The 17,382-nt window shown below is 43.3% G+C and overlaps 1 protein-coding gene across 1 annotated transcript; it reads left to right on the plus strand.

Moving 5' to 3' along the window:
- The first annotated feature begins 4,764 nt into the window (after positions 1-4,764).
- On the plus strand, positions 4,765-6,027 carry LOC147890694 (protein JINGUBANG-like). Its single transcript, XM_087389782.1, has one exon. The coding sequence runs from the start codon at positions 4,765-4,767 to the stop codon at positions 6,025-6,027; it is 1,263 nt and encodes a 420-aa protein (XP_087245908.1).
- The last annotated feature ends 11,355 nt before the right edge of the window (positions 6,028-17,382 follow it).

Raw genomic sequence — 17,382 nt, forward strand, 5'->3', positions numbered from 1 at the left:
ATTTTGATGTGGAGACTAAGGCAATATTTCTCTTACGTTCATTGCCATCCTCATGGGATACGTTCCCTACAGCTATAAGTAACTCTGCACCTGGTGGAGTACTGAAATTTGATGATGTTGTGGGTAGCTTGTTGGCCGAGGAGATTAGACGAAAGTCTATGGATGGCAACAAGCAGGATGCAGCCTTAAATGTGCAAAGGGGTAGATCACAGTTCAGGGGGAAGTCTCAAGAAAGAGGGAAGTCTTGTAGCAAATCCAAGGCATGGAACATTGAGTGTTACCACTATGGCAAGAAGGGCCATATGAAAAAGGATTGCTACAAGCTGAAAAGAGAGCAAAAGGATAAGAAAAAGAATGCAAATTGGGGTGCAAATCAAAAGGAAGAGAGTCCAAGGGAGGACAAAGGAAAAGTGAAGACCGAGGAGATCAATGCAGTCACACATGATAGTGACAATGGCGTTCTCTTCATGTCTAGTTTATCTGCAGAGTTGCTTACCACTTCAGATGATGCATATTCCCAGGATTGGATTTTGGATTGTGGTGCTTCATTCCATGTTACTCCCCATAGGGAATGGTTCTCCACTTATGACAGTGGAAAGACAGGTTGTGTGCATCTTGGAAATGACTATGCATGTGACATAGTGGGAGTAGGTGACATAAAGTTTTCTTTTGCAAATGGGTCTACATTTGTTTTGAAACATGTGAGACATGTGCCTAAGTTGACCAAGAGTCTTATTTCAGTGGGTTAGCTAGATGATGCTGGTTTTCACACGGAAAATTCAGAAGGGCTCTATGCTTTTGGCCAAGGGTGCCAAGTGTGGGACTTTGTATCCCTTACATGTATCAGGGGTATTTGATCATGTTGTTGCAATAACCAAGCAGCCAAGCACTTCTTTATGGCATTGCTAGTTGGGCCATATGAGCCAAAATGGGATGAAACTCTTATGCCATTTGGGTTATGTACTACATTTGAGTTTCTCTGATTTTGAATTTTGTGAGCACTGTCTCTATGGGAAGCAGACTAAATCAGCCCATAAAAGAAGGGGAAAGAAAGAGTTTGAAAAGCTTGATTTGGTGCATTCAGATGTATGTGGTCCCATGCCTACACGGTCATTAGGCGGGGCTGAATACTATGTGACATTCATTGATGATGCAACTAGGAAAGTGTGGGCTTATGCTATAGCTCGGAAGAGTGATGTGTTCCACGTATTTCAGAAATGTCTGGCCTTGGTTGAGAATCACTCAGGTAGAATGCTTAAATGCCTATGGACTGACAATGGTGGAGAGTATCTCTCTCATGACTTTCAGCATTTCTGTGATACACCTGGGATTAAGAGGGAGCTCACATCCCCTCGTACTCCAGAGCAAAATCCAGTTGCAGAAAAGATGAATCGTACCATTCAAGAAAGTTTGCAATGCATGCTTTCCAATGCAATTCTTTCTTGTGGTTGTTGGGCTGAGGCAATGAAGATTGCAGTGCATGTGATCAATAGATCACCTAGTAAGAGTTTGGATGGTGGTATTCCTGAAGAGAGGCATGGAGTGGCAAGAAGCCCTCACCGCATCTGTAGCTAACAAGTCAGTGACATAAATGCACAACGGTCACCCTGGCATATCAAGAGATACGGCTTGATCTATGTGGAGTGGCAAAAAGGCTATGCAAGTGATGATATGGCAATTTGGTGCACATGCAATGCACAGTGTGCTTGTAAAGGGGTAACAGTGCCAGGCAGGGGGTGCTACCATGTTGTAGTGTTGACTTGGCAGTAGCACCTGAGGTGGCGTATCTTGATTGAGCACTGTAGGATGTGATAGTTGACTAGTCAATTGAGATGAGGTAGCTCTACTGAGTCAGCAGATGATGTGGCCTGACACGTGTCATTGATGATGTTTTAAATAAGATAGCTTGTACATGTCGCACATTTTTGGGGATGTTGAGGTGGTAGAGGATAGGGAGCTAATGATGTGGTAGTCCTACTACCACGTGGCATCAATAAATATTGTTCATGCACATGTGTATGGAGAGGCAGCAAAGCTTGGTCGATGGAAGAGAGTCCAATCGGTGGAAGCAAGATCGTGGCGCCGAGTGCCTTAGGCACTGTAGGTAGAAGCAAGGTCATTGTAGAGGGCTTGGAGAATCACAGACTAGTTGAGGCAGGATGGCTAGAGGTCTCTTTGTTAGAGATGCTTGCTGTAGAGCAGAGGTCATAGATAGCCTTTGAAAATCTAGGAATCTCTTCACAAAGTCTCCCAAGGTTTTCCACAATTAGACACGTGGCAGCAGATGGAGAAGACACGTGGCAGATAAGCCACTCACCTTGGGTTAGTCTACAAGTGCCACGTGGCAGATAGGCTCTAACCGAGGTTAGGTGATGTTAACCCATGGTTCATAGGCTTGGTCAGTTTCTTGCCATGTGGAAGATAGATTCTAACCTTGGTTAACACAATGGTTGAGTTTAGCTAACCTTGAGTTCAAAGACTTTGGTTTAGTTACAGGTTGGTTGAGTTTCAGTTTGGTCAAAGTTGTGCCACATCACCCGAGTGCCTTCTAAGCACACAGCTCCTTGCTAAGCACAGTATCAAATTCAGCATGTGAATCCCTGTGCCACATCATCAAAGGCCCTCTTCTTCATAGAATCTTTGACAAGCCATAACTTGCAATCCAGGAAGAATTTGGACATGCTCCAAAAGGCAAAAGTGATCGTCTTTTCGAGCTCTACGCGCTTGTCAGATCAAAATCATTGTATGCAATTAGACACTGCCAATATTGAAAGAAATCAATTGGTAAGACCTTTGCAACAAATGATAAAGCAAAGCATGAATGCACACATTTCTGTCATAAGCATGCCAAAAGCACAAGTGTATGAGATGACCATAGCCTGAAACATGGCATCCACACATAAAGCATCAAGGCACATGGAAGAACAAAGCATCATGCATGAAGCTACGTCAAGCAAAGAAGCAAACACCATCGTCATCAAGCCATGAGCCAAAAGGTGACATCAATGGAATGTATTGAAAAGCAAAAACTTTGCCAACCTTGCCTATATTGTTTGTAATCAACCTGACCACCTGAGAGTAGCTATGAAAGCACCCAGGGGAGGTATTGACGTGTAAAACCCACACTTGACCACCTTAAGTAGCAATGCATGCACTAAGGAGAGGTGATGGATTTGTAACTCACATCTGATCACCTTGCAGTAGCCAAAGGATTATGGCACCAAGGGGAGGTGTTGAGAGTTGTGGTGCCATGAGCACATGTAGAGCAAAGGTATGAGTAAAGGGAAAGCTGCCACATGGCATGGAGAAGGTATCCCACATATGAGCAAGCAAATGGATGTAAGTACCCTCACCTATAAAAGGGAGGTTCATTTGAAGTAAATCAATCAAGCACTTTGCACTATCTCAAGATTCTCTTTATGAGTCCAAGCTAATCTATCTTGGAACCTAATTGACTTGAGATACATGTCATGAGCACTCTCTTCATCATGTTTCCACACAGGTTCCATCCACCTTAGAGTGCTCCATAGATCCTGAGGCACATATGTTTTGTCAGGGTTGCATGTGTATAAGAATTTAGTTGCATTGGGTGGGAAACCATACTAAATGCACATCGTGTTCTACAATGTAAGCTCAAGAGATCAACGCTAGAGCAAAGGCTGAACATAGGGGACAGATAAAAGCAAAAAGGAGCATGGCTCAGAATATAACAGGGAGCCATGCAAATGTATACATGTAAACCACACTAACGATGTACTATCTATTACTAAGGATCCTAGTTCTCGGTGAAAGAAGGAAAATAGAGGTGGTGATTTGAATGCCTTGCACTCAACCTTGGGTAAAGGAACGAGAAAGGAACCCACAATTGCATTGGCCTTCCCCTTGCTTTTTCCATCTGACTCCCATTGTATATGCTTAGCATGAATTTTACCATTAGAGGCAAGATCCATAGGGTACACGGATGTCCTAGTACAAAATGGACCTTCTATTCAGCATCTTTGCAGCTTGATGGTGAAGGACGATTGGATTGTTGGGGACATAGCTTGTACGACTTGTGGGAAGAAGACACAAATGGTGGAGAGGGTCGGAAGGAGTTTCAAGAGGAGGGGAGTGGATGGCGTAAGAGACTTAGCTTGTCTTCTCAGAATACTATGTGCGAAACTCTAGAAATTTAAGGGATGGAAAGGATATGACTCCAGATATGACATAGGAGCCCACCACATACCATGTGTTACAAGCTATCTTTCTAAACCTTACTTAATTTCACACACTACCTTAAGTGGAAAAACCTTGAACCCATCCACTTAGACATTAATAACTTGCACGAAAGAGTAACGAGATCATTAGCTGATCATCACTATCATACAGCTCAAGGATTCCACAAGTTCAATTCACTCCTAGCCATGAAAATTACGCAAGAACACGCGAAGGATGTGAGATGGCAACCGCTTGTTCACCTATCTCCATCCAGGTTCGATTATCTGGTTACGTGTTGCCTCCCAGTCTTGTCCGTCCTGTGGTCCTCACCATCGTTTTCTCATTCCGACACCTCTTCTCCAATCATGACGACCTTTACCTAGACTTCTTAGGAGGTGGCGAATAACTATCATTCGCTTCGGACGAGAGTCTCCGTCCCTCATAGCTGGTTCGTTGTTTCCAAGCCCTCCGCTTAGAATCATATACATGAACTAGGCTACCTATTCCGAATCGTTGCTTTTCCCTTCAGAGTTTTCAAACCGGTAGCATTAAGTTGTCTCTGCCATGATGGAAACCTGCATGCAAACCAACCTTGGCTGTGCATTCCTGGATACTTTCTCGGATTGGAAGAGGAACATTGATAGGCGTACCATAAGGTCTGATTCTGGGATGTATAGTCGAGGTCCATCTGGCACTCCTAGGCCAACCCTTGGCTCTGGAAATTACTATGAGCCCACCTCGTTGCAAGTCGACCAGGGCCGCTGCGTGGCCACGATCGAGAGCCACAATGACCAAGTTTTGGCAATTGCAGTAGCTGGCACCCGACTGTATAGCGCTTCCCAAAGCAAGGATATTCGAGCCTTCAGAGTGCCAGAGTTCCAAGAGATTGATCGTTTCGGCTCTGGGAATGGAGTTGTTAAATCTCTCGTAGCGGTGGCGAACAATGTTTACAGTGCTCACCAGGATCACAAGATTAGAATTTGGCGGAGCTCCGGGGAAGGCCAAACCATTCGTCATAGAATCATCGCAGTGCTTCCTACGTATGTGGATCGTGTATTGCGCATGCTGTCTCAAAAGAATTATGTCGAGACACGCCGACATCACAAAGACCTGTGGGTGGACCATGTGGATACTATCAGCGCACTGGCTGTTGGAAGAAACGGTCTGCTATACTCAGCATCATGGGACAAGACAGTGAAAGTTTGGAGTATGTTGACATGTAAATGCATAGAATCGTTCAAAGCTCACAACGATGCGATCAATGCGGTGATGGTGTGGAGGGACGGGATACTGGCAACAGCATCGGCGGACGGGACGGTGAAGCTATGGGGGAGGTGTCCGGCGAGGAACAAGCACGCACTGGTGGCAACTTTGGAGGGACACAAAGCAGCGGTGAACGCGTTGGCTGGGAGCGAGGATGAGGAGGTATTGTATTCGGGGGGATCGGATTGCTGGGTGAGGGTGTGGGAGAGAAGAGGGAGGGTGAGTGAGATGGGGGAGGGGGGAGGGCTGAGGGGGCACAGGAGAGCGGTACTGACGGTATGCGCGGTGGGGAAGGAGGTGGTATGCAGCGGGGCAGCAGACAGAGCGATAAGGGTGTGGAGGAGGAGGAGGGGGGAGGAGCACTACGAGTGCATGGCGGTGCTGGAGGGGCACAGGGGGCCTGTGAAGGCCATAGCTGCTGCTTCTATTGCTGCAGCACGGGGAGGAAGAAGATGGATGCTTTACAGTGGGAGCTTAGATCGCAAAGTGAAGGCGTGGGCGCTGGCTACCCAACACCACCACCAACAACATGACGACGACGACGACGACGACGACTACGTTCTTTGAAATGCCTGTTACGTGAAATGCATGGCTTTCGTTTACGTGCTTAATTGAAACTCGTGTGAAACCCGTGGCTAGCCACGGTATATTAATGAGCTAATCTTAGAATTGCACTCTACCGAAAAGACAATGCTTATAATGTTAACATCTATAACTTAATAATATGTAATTTTAATTTTAAAATAAAAATTTCCCATATAATTTTTTTGAAATGTTTACAATATGTATCTCATGACTTATTGTTTCAATTTGAAAACATTGGATGAATGCATGATTGAACAAGTACATATTAAAAATGTTGCTCGTATGTGAGCTGTGGCCACCTCTTCCAATGTTGGTCTTTTTGTTCCAGTGGCACTAATTTGAGGTTCTACCTTTGGAAGGATAAGTGACAAGCACAATTTTATGGATGTTTGTTTATGGTCAACTTATATGGCACAAATTAATTTTGCACCACGTCTTAAGAAACCAATTCAAAGTTGAGATAGTCCTTGAATCACAAGTCCTATTAAGGTAAAGGGAAAGAACACATGGCAAGGCCGCTTGTCGAAGAGACACTTATAAACAACTTAGTCGTATAGTCAAGCTATCCTCTGTTCCCAAATTTATCTGAATTGATGAGCTTGAGCATAAATCAAGATAGTGATTCCACAAAAGCACCTAAATACATTCTCGTTCTGGAAGCCAGAATCACTCACCTCTGCTGCAGCTGTTTGTATGTTCATGGTTTTGAAACAATTCATGTAGTCTACCCCGAAGATGTCACCAAGGAGGAAGGGCAGGAAGCCATAGCCATCTTCAATTCTACCACTCCTCCCACCGAAATTTCGTAGCCACCCCCTACAAATCCTGACCAACGCCCCCCGCAGCCCACCAATCCCATCCCACCCCCTCTCCCCCGCACAAACCTCATGGAATACTCCTCTAATGCCTCCAACACTAGCTTCGCACAGCACAAGACCTTCTAGTCCATTTCCTCCACCACTCTTATTGACCTTCAGGATGAGTCGCTCAACACGCTCCTAAAGCCGGCACATTTTGTACCTACACCCATCGATCCATTGCCCACACGGACTACTGAGGAGGAACCTATGCCAAATGACAACGATGATGTCCCTCTAGCACCCCCCTCATCCCTTCTCGAAGATATCCAATGGCGGCCCAATCTACAATCCTCCAGGACTTACTTGACATCACCCTCATGCATCACTGGAAGGCTTAGCTAGAAGGCTCTCGCCTTCACCAAAGGAGATTATGGAAGTTTTTTCCCTCACTCAACTCATTACCCAGTCCTTCAATGACTGGCAACGAACCCATCCAAAGCACACACATGGCGGTTACTACTTAGTCCTCGACCTCCCCTTGACATGCCCGTTCCCCTCATTGACTCGGATGCCGGCCTTCAACCCCATTGGCGCATCTCCTTTTTTAAAAAGAAATACTTTTGGTGCTACTATCACAGTGCACACCTTGAGCGGTGGATCCATCCCCTCTACATGGCCATGGAACGATGATGGACCTGGACTCACTTCCGGGAGCTCCAACAAAAGGATCCGAATATTATTAACAACTTCTCACAGTACAATTTTCCCAATGAAATGACTCAGGAGGGATTTTTCTTCCGCCTCCAATCATTCAACGACAACTACGGATCTGTTCCAGCCTCCCACAGTGGTTGTGGAAGCGGTGCACTTCAACCACCTCATCCTCTTGCTACTATGTGATCTCCCCACCCACAGTAGGCCCATTGATGACAAGCTTCATAATCTCAACAACCAAATTGTCTTCAACCCCGACATCGGCCCCTCTCAATTTTAGGACTTATGCCTCTACCTCCAAGTCCGCAACCTCGATGGCCATCACATTTGCACCTTCGAGGACATGCATGCCACCCACTTTTGAAAGTTTTGCTCTTATTTCACGCAGATCACCCCCCACCAATTGAACTACTATGCAGTCCTCCAAACAGTCCTCTCCACTCACCTACTCCTGCGCGGCTGAGGGCGACTCAGCAATAGGAAGGGGGGCCATGTTAATAGCCATAACCACAGAGCACGGTGATAGATTTGGAATGGATTTTCAGCCGCAAATGGCTCAACATCAAGAGAATATCAAGTTGGCCCTATGGGGTTTGAGCTACAAATGGCTCAACACAAGAGGTAGCACTGGGATCATCCAAATTGGCAAGGATAACACAAGAGCCATTTGGATCCTGTATATGAATAACACAAGAGCCATTCGAAGACAAGAGGAGGTTGAGAGAATGCCATATGGGTCCAAGTGGTTGCAACAAAAGAGAGATGAGAGAGAGTGGTATAAGGAAAAGGGTTGGCCCTCCTTTCAACAGGCATGATATCTATAAAAGGCCAAATGGTTGACTTTGGTCTTCATTGTTGTATGCACAAGTTTGGAATACAAGCTCCCTCTTCTCTTACAAGAGTGTCTTTTGGGGTTCTCTTGTTTCCTTGGTAATGCCTTTGTGTTTGCCACTCCATCCCCCTTCTTCCCTCCTCCTTCTCCCTCCCTTCTCCCTCCATGTCCCCTCTCTTCTCCCCTCTCCCCTTTCCCCTTTTCTCTCATGGAACACATTGCAACAATCCGGGAACCGCTTGAGTGACACTTGCGGATGGCCCGTGCTTTGCATTGCTCTCATACAGAGTAGCTTGGAGTAGAGGCTCCGATGACACATGCACGTACACACACACACACACACACACACACATGTAGTAATAATTAATAAACAACTCAATCTATCCCAATTCTCATATATTCTATGAAAGCATATTCTACACAAAGAGATATTGCTCTTCTTTTATTTTAAGATATGATCTTGTTTTTACCCTCACAATGTAGACCTAGATTTTTGACAATTAAGACCCATCATAAATAAACCTACTAGATCTAATAGTATGTGTTGACATGGGATTAAATTTAGTATACCATGAGAATCTACACTCATCACATTCATTAGCTTTCTTAACTAACAATAGGAATAATGCCATTATCCAAGAGCTTTCATATTTTTTTTGGAGAAAGAATAGCTTGTATCATTAGGTGGTCACACCTAGTGAAAAAGAAAACCCATAGAGATTTTGCTTACTATGTATTGTGTAACTAGTCATATGAGAAATTAGCATGGCTACATGTTTATAGAGCATCACATCAAAAAGTACATTACAATGGTAGTGAATGCATAGTGCATCTAGAATGATTTGACATGGAAAAGTACATTACAATAGTATTGAATGCATAGTGGTTAGTGTAGTATTGAAAATGCCTCTTATAACTTGAGGTTTCTCTTCTCTACTCGTACCTCGCATGAAAATGCATTAATTAATTACTCACTTCGCTTCTTCTACCAATTAAACCTAAGCTTGAAGGGATCAAATTATTCCACTTAGCACTCTCATCACGATTAAGCTTCACTCCTCTCAGCCTCTCCCTCTCTCCTCCCTGTACTCTCCCCTCTTGACAGGGATCGCATCGCTTGATAAACTCCATTGCATCTCTAAAGGGAGTTGGCTACCAGAGGCTTTCTTGCAACACTTTACGTGCTGTAATGTTAGCGGCAAAGTGACCACCTTCTATCCCAAAATGGGCCTCTTTGACAAGCACATTGATATATTTGTGTTTGCACATGCACCTACACATGATGTATCCTTTCCCATGTGGTATAGTTGGCCTACAATTAGCTAATAAGGTGTTGCATCCTCAATGAGTTTGCAGGATCTATTCCTCTTGAGGGCTTTGTCCAGAGGCAACCTGTTTGCCAGGTGTGGCCTATTTCGGCTGCCCATTCTGGAATTATGTCAATGAGAAATAGGGGAGCATCTAGGAGGTCATCCTCGCCCATTGGGTGATGTGTCAAGTCATGTAGGGCTTGTTAACCAAATATAGTAATGCTTGATGATCAACAAAAAAGACAAACTTGTTGGCAAACAAGTAATGCCTGAAAGTCTTAACTGCATAGACCATGGCCAGGCCTTCCTTCTCTGTTGTCATGTAATTAACCTCGGCATCGTTTAATTTTTGGCTAGCAAAGTATACCAGGTAGTCCAAGTTGTACTCCCCTAGTTGGGCTAACACACATCCAATGGCAAAATTTGAGGCATCTATGTGGATGTGGAATATTAGATTCCAGTCCGAGGCCTGCAAAATTGGTGTTGTGGCCAAAGTTAGCTTGAGAGTTTCAAAGTATTTTTGACATTCCTCGGTCCACTCAAATACTACTAACAACTTGTACAATGGCCGGGCTATGTATGCATCAAATAGGGTGAATCTTCGATAGCAGCCCATATGGCCCATAAACGGATGCACTCCCTTCGCATTTATGGGGGGAGGTAGCTCTAGAATGAGCTTGATCTTGTTGTACTCCGTGGAGATGCCATTTTTGGACACTATGTGATCAAGAATCACGCCATGTTTGACCCAAAATTGACACATGAGGGGATTCATGGATATCTAGTACAACTTGCACCTCTCAAGGACTAGTTTTAGGTATCTTAGGTGATCATCCCACCTCTCAAGGACTAGTTTTAGGTATCTCAGGTGATCATCCCATGTCGAGTTCATGCACAAGTCATCCAAGAAGACTTCTACAAAGTCCTTGAAGACGGTGATCATCAATCGCTGAAATGTGGCGGGCGCATTGGTAACTCCAAATATCATTACTTTGGCCACATAGGGGCCACGTACACACCCCACTCGGTTGTGAAGGCAATTTTATGTTGATCCTCCTGGGAGATGGATACCTGATTGTATCCCACAAATACATCTAGGAAGTTGTAAGCTTCCTTCTTGGCTACTCTTTCTAGAACATGTTCCATGAAAGGCAAGGGATAGTGGTCACGCATTGTTGCTACATTCACCTTTTTCAAGTCTACGCAAACTCGAATCTTTCCATTCTTCTTTAGGACTATCACAATTGGTGACACCCGATCTGTATGCTCTACTTCCAATACACTTTACCCATAACAAAGGCATCAGCATCAACCATCCTCAATACTGTTACAAATGGTTCTACACCTTCTTTTATTGTTTCAACATTTTTCCAAAATAGAGATGATTGTACAAGATGTACACATTTAGAGCTTGGTATTGCATACTGCATCTTTTTTTCTAGCCACTTCGCCCATCGTCTATGAACAATAGCCTCGACTAAAGCTTAACGCACTTCCAACAATCTAACAAGAACTAGAAAAGAAGTGGCAAATCTAGTTTGACAAAATTGCTTATTGACAGAGTGCTCTCTGAATACTGCATGCAAGTATTGATGACTCTTTATAAAACTCACTATAACATTAGCATCTTGCAGTACAGGTTGCACAAATGGTAATTGTCTAATATCCTTCAACAATAAGCTGAGATTATGAGCACCACATGGCACCCATGTCAAAGTGGGATACTTTGCCATGACCATCTCACCTGCGATCTTGTAATTCGATGAATTATCTGTTACTAATGCAGTAACATTCTCACTGCCACAGACTTTGCGGATTGCTCTTTCGTATATTTTTACAATATATGCTAAAGTTTTTTCTTTTAGAGACGTATCAATACTCTCCAAAAACACAGTTCCCTTGGGAGTAATGCACATTACATTTATCAAGGGTCTAGCCTGCTTGCTAGTCCATCCATCAAACGCAAGAGTGCACCCATATATAGGAATAAAGTCCAATATCTTTTTTTTCAAGCAATCATGTTGACTCTATGCCAACATGAACTTATGTAGAAAAAGAATGTGTTATAACTTTGTGATACAACTTTGTGTTACAACTTCTACATGTAGAAAGAGAATGTGTTACAACTTTGTGATACAACTCTGTGTTACAACTTCTACATGTAGAAAGAGAATGTGTTACAACTTTGTGTTACAACTTTATGTTACAACTTTGTGATACAACTTTGTGTTAAAACTTTGTGATACAACTTTGTGTTACAACTTGTACATGTAGAAAGAGAATGTGTTACAACTTTGTGTTACAACTTTGTGATACAACTTTGTGTTACAACTTTGTGTTACAATTCCTACATGTAGAGAGAGACTTTGTGTTACAACTTCTACATGTAGAAAGAGAATGTGTTACAACTTCTACATGTAGAAAGAGAATGTGTTACAACTTTGTGTTACAACTTTGTGATACAACTTTGTGTTACAACTTTGTGATACAACTTTGTGTTACAACTTCTACATGTAGAAAGAGAATGTGTTACAACTTCTACATGTAGAAAGAGAATGTGTTACAACTTTGTGTTACAACTTTATGATACAACTTTGTGTTACAACTTTGTGATACAACTTTGTGTTACAACTTCTACATGTAGAAAGAGAATGTGTTACAACTTTGTGTTACAACTTTGTGATACAACTTTGTGTTACAACTTCTACATGTAGAAAGAGAATGTGTTACAACTTCTACATGTAGAAAGAGAATGTGTTACAACTTTGTGTTACAACTTTGTGATACAACTTTGTGTTACAACTTCTACATGTAGAAAGAGAATGTGTTACAACTTTGTGTTACAACTTTGTGATACAACTTTGTGTTACAATTCCTACATGCAGAGAGAGAAGCTCTCCAACTTGTATAAATACCCCATAATGGAATGAAGCCCATACTCTTTGGGGCATTGTGTTGAGTCTACTTTGGTATTCCAAGCATTTGTCTCAAGTGTCCATGCTTCCTTGCACTCCACGTCCAAAAGCATGTCCTAACCTTGCAACTCCTCTCTCCTCTCCTCCAACCTTGCAACCCATCCTCTCCCTCTCCTCCTCCCTCCTCCTCCTCCTCCCTCCTCCCTCCTCCTCCTCCTCCTCCTCCTCTCTCCTCCTCCTCCCTCCTCCTCCTCCCTCCTCTCTCTTCTTTCCCCCATGCTCTTACACCTTCTTCCTCTCCCACTCCTATGCTCCCCCTAAACCCTTTGTTCCTCAACCCTTATAACTCCATGATCTACGAGGGAGACGAGTTCTCCACCATGTACTCTACCCTGAACCTTGGAACCTCCTTCTAAACCCTGGAACCTCCTTCTAAACCCTGGAACCTCCTTCTAAACCCTGGAACCTCCTTCTAAACCCTGAAACTCCTTTTGAACCCTGGAACCTCCTTCTGAACCTTGGATCCTCCTTCTAACCCTGGACTCTTGCTAAACCCTGGAACGTCCTTCTAAACCCTGGAACTTCTTTTAAACCTTGGAACCTCCTTCTAAACCTTGGAACCTCCTTTTGAACCCTAGAATCTCCTTCTAACCCTGGAACCTCCTTCTAACCCTTAAACTCCTCCTAAACCCTACAACCCCCAATGAAGGCGAAAGCCTTCATTACCTCAATCATGATGATACACGTTCCTTTTACACATGCATGCACTATGTTAGCTCACCACACTTAAGCCTACGTCTCTCATCGGAACATGACTCGAGGTCCTAAGCTACACGTATACTCTCGGGGGGGTCACTATGTATAAACCCTCTATATCATGTGCGTTCAAGGCCTATATTTAAAATCCCTTATCTGCAAATTTTTTCATTAATAAAATGTACCCCTTTTCTATACAAATCTGTAAATTTTTTCCAAAACTATCTTAAATAGTCCCTTACGTATATTTATTTCTCTAAATTTTAGGAACAAAAAATATCCTTCTGTCCCCATTTGAACCCAGATTTTACACACAATAACACCACGCTACGGGGTATTTTTCCAACCCATTGCACACCATTTTGGCATCCCTAGCACTCATTCATTCGCACCCCCGTGTGGGCCTTGTTTTGCACAAATTCGATCATATCTTCACTCTGTGACCTCCGCTTAAAGGTCCGTCTGCACCAACACATTTCCCTATGTGGGGGTTAAAGGTCATTGTGCCTTTACCCCGGTTATGTACAATACTCAAACACATATATAAATGAATGAAAAAGAAGATTAGGGTGGTTTTGCACCCACCAAAACTTGTGTGGCTCTCTGTCTCTCTCTCTCTCCTTCTTCTGTTCTTGCTTTCTTTGACAGCACTCTCAACTGGTATCAAAGCCCGAGTGATCTAACTGAGCATGCGTGAATGCTTGAAGCTCAGCAGCTCTGTGGGAGGAAGGAGAAGCTCTGTGGGAAGCTTTGTAGGGGACTTTACTTGCATTCAAGTGTGCAAAGACCTTGGAGGAACCTTGGAAAAGTCACTTTGGCTTTGCGAAGTGTTTTTGAGAGCCTGTTAAGTGGTTTCAAAGAAAAAGTCGTTTTTTGTGCTTTTCCCTGTTCCGTTCGATGACAGAGACTCCGTATTGACTTGTAGAGGTAACTATTGCTTGCTTTTGGTGTCCACTTCACTTCAGGAGCTTGGAAACACCTTCATTCTTGAATCTGGGATCATTTCATTGGATTTCTGACTCACTGTGTCAGTTTCTGAGTTTTTTCCCGGGTGTTGGAACTCAAGTTTGGAGCAACCATTTGTAGATCTGTCAGTTCCGATGGACTCAGGAGGTCCTAAAACTTCTATGTTGCTCATCATTCACACTCCGGTGGAGTTTACAAACAGCTCTATTTCAAAAAACGTTTTTCAGTCCGTGTGTTGGTCCCAGTGATTGAGACCACGGTTTCCAAAACCGTCTGTCCCATTGTATTCCGGACGCCCAAAAACCCCTACCTGTCAGTTATTGCGTGATTCGATGGAGGATTTTCAGAGTCATAGATCTCTGTGTATTCGATTTCGTCTCTCTGTTATGCATTTTTCATTCTAAGGTTTTGAAACCTTAGATTTATGCCACATGGCAGTGGATAAGTGTTGACTCCCATTTCTCACTCATCGGTTGGGATTTTGGAGTTCTGGCAGAAGAGAGATATTTGCATATTTTCTTGCTGAGTCCATTATGCAATGGCGCCCATGTTTTGAGGCATCTCAAGTTCTATTTTCAGTAGCGGTCATTACCGTGGGACCATGATTTCTTGAGCATACCTTATGCAGATCACTCTGGTTGTAGTTTGAGCAGTGTGCGCTCATTCGTGGTGTGCATTGGGTTGCAGTGGATGATTTATAGGCCATTTGGATGCATTGAGGTCCTTATTGGATGCACTGATAGGCCCAAATTACCTTGTGGGATGCTATTTTTTATGGACGTTTTGCACATGGATGCTATTTTATGCTGAGGGACAATTTTGACACATTGCAGGTGATGCACTGATAGTGCTATGCCCTCTTGAATGAGATATTATTGATGCATATGCCAGTGGACGGTGTTTATGCTTGAGTCATTTGGCACTTATTGGCATTTTGGATTGCCATTACAGTTGGCATTTTCTTTTGGGCCAGATTTGCTCATATGGATGCATAGTATATGCACATGAGTCAGATGCATCTTTTGATGCTTTGAGCTTTGAGTTTTGGTGATATTTCAATCTATTCTGGCATACACATTTGGGTGCACCTAGTATTTGGTGTGATTCTCTCTTGAGGCACTAGCATTTGGGATTTGCTTTATTTGCATCATGGCATCCTCTTCCATGTCTGAAAAGGAGTTTTTTAGCATTAAAAAGTTTGATGGGACAAACTTTTCTTTGTGGAAAGAACAAATAAGGGATGTGCTTATTCAAAAGAAGCAGATTAAACCCTTGGCAGGGATTGAAGCTAAGCCTGCAAATATGTCTAAGATGATTGGAATGAGTTCGATGCATTCGCAAAGTCTACTATTAGACTTCATCTTGCAGAGTCAGTTTATTTCACAGTAGTAAATGAGCAGACTACGGAAGATTTGTGGAAGAAACTGTGTGCCACTTATGAGAAGGAAACTGCCTCTAATAAAGTTTACCTCATGAAGAGGTTGTTTGAGCTGCAGATGAAGGAAGGGGTCTCCATTGCTTCTCACTTGAATGAATTCAATATTATTTTCAACCAGCTTCAGGCTCAAAAGATGAATTTTGATGTGGAGACTAAGGCAATATTTCTCTTATGTTCATTGCCATCCTCATGGGATACCTTCCGTACAGCTACTATCAGTAACTCTACACCTAGTGGAGTACTGAAATTTGATGATGTTGTGGGTAGCTTGTTGTCCGAGGAGATTAGACGGAAGTCTATGGATGGCAACAAGTAGGATGCAGCCTTAAATGTGCAAAGGGGCAGATCACAATTCAGGGGGAAGTCCCAAGAAAGAGGGAAGTCTTGTAGCAAATCCAGGGCACGAAACATTGAGTGTTACCATTGTGGCAAGAAGGGCCATATGAAAAAGGATTGCTACAAGCTGAAAAGAGAGCAAAAGGATAAGAAAAAGAATGCAAATTGGGGTGCAAATCAAAAGGAAGAGAGTCCAAGGGAGGACAAAGGAAAAGTAAAGATCGAGGAGATCAATGCAGTCACACATGATAGTGACAATGACGTTCTCTTCATGTCTAGTTTATCTGCAGAGTTGCTTACCACTTCAGATGATGCATATTCCCATGATTGGATTTTGGATTCTGGTGCTTCATTCCATGTTACTCCCCATAGGGAATGGTTCTCCACTTATGACAGTGGAAAGACAAGTTGTGTGCATCTTGGAAATGACTATGCATGTGACATAGTGGGAGCAGGTGACATAAAGTTTTCTTTTGCAAATGGTTCTGCATTTGTTTTGAAACATGTGAGACATGTGCCTTCAAAACATGTGAGACATGTGCCTAAGCTGACCAAGAGTCTTATTTCAGTGGGTCAGCTAGATGATGCTGGTTTTCACACCACTTTTGGCTTTCAGAGTTGGAAAATTCAGAAGGGCTCTAAGCTTTTTGGCCAGGGGTGCCAAGTGTGGGACTTTGTATCCCTTACATGTATCAGGGGTATTTGATCATGTTGTTGCAATAACCGAGCAACCAAGCACTTCTTTGTGGCATTGCAGGTTGGGGCACATGAGCCAGAATGGTATGAAACTTTTATGCCGTCTAGGTTATGTATCGCATTTGAGTTTCTCTGATTTTGAATTTTGTGAGCACTGTTTCTATGGGAAGCAGACTAAATCAGCCCATAAAAGAATGGGAAAGAAAGAATTTGAAAAGCTTGATTTGGTGCATTCAGGTGTATGTGGTCCCATGCCTACACAGTCATTAGGCGGGGCTGAATACTATGTGACATTCATTGATGATGCAACTAGGAAAGTGTGGGCTTATGCTATAGCTCGGAAGAGTGATGTGTTCTAGGTATTTCAAAAATGGCTGTCCTTGGTTGAGAATCAGTCAGGTAGAATGCTTAAATGCCTATAGACTGACAATGGTGGAGAGTATCTCTCTCATGACTTTCAGCATTTCTGTGATACACGTGGGATTAAGAGGGAGCTCACATCCCCTCGTACTCCAGAGCAAAATCCAGTTGCAGAAAAGATGAACTGCACCATTCAAGAAAAGTTGCAATGCAT

This window comes from Dipteris shenzhenensis, chromosome 18 (genome assembly GCF_047967505.1).
Source record: "Dipteris shenzhenensis isolate YYH24624 ecotype China chromosome 18, Dip_SZ_1.0, whole genome shotgun sequence".
Lineage (NCBI taxonomy): Eukaryota > Viridiplantae > Streptophyta > Polypodiopsida > Gleicheniales > Dipteridaceae > Dipteris > Dipteris shenzhenensis.

Coding starts and splice junctions, on each gene's coding strand:
- LOC147890694 (XM_087389782.1), top strand. CDS start 4,765: ATGGAAACCTGCATGCAAACCAACCTTGGCTGTGCATTCCTGGATACT.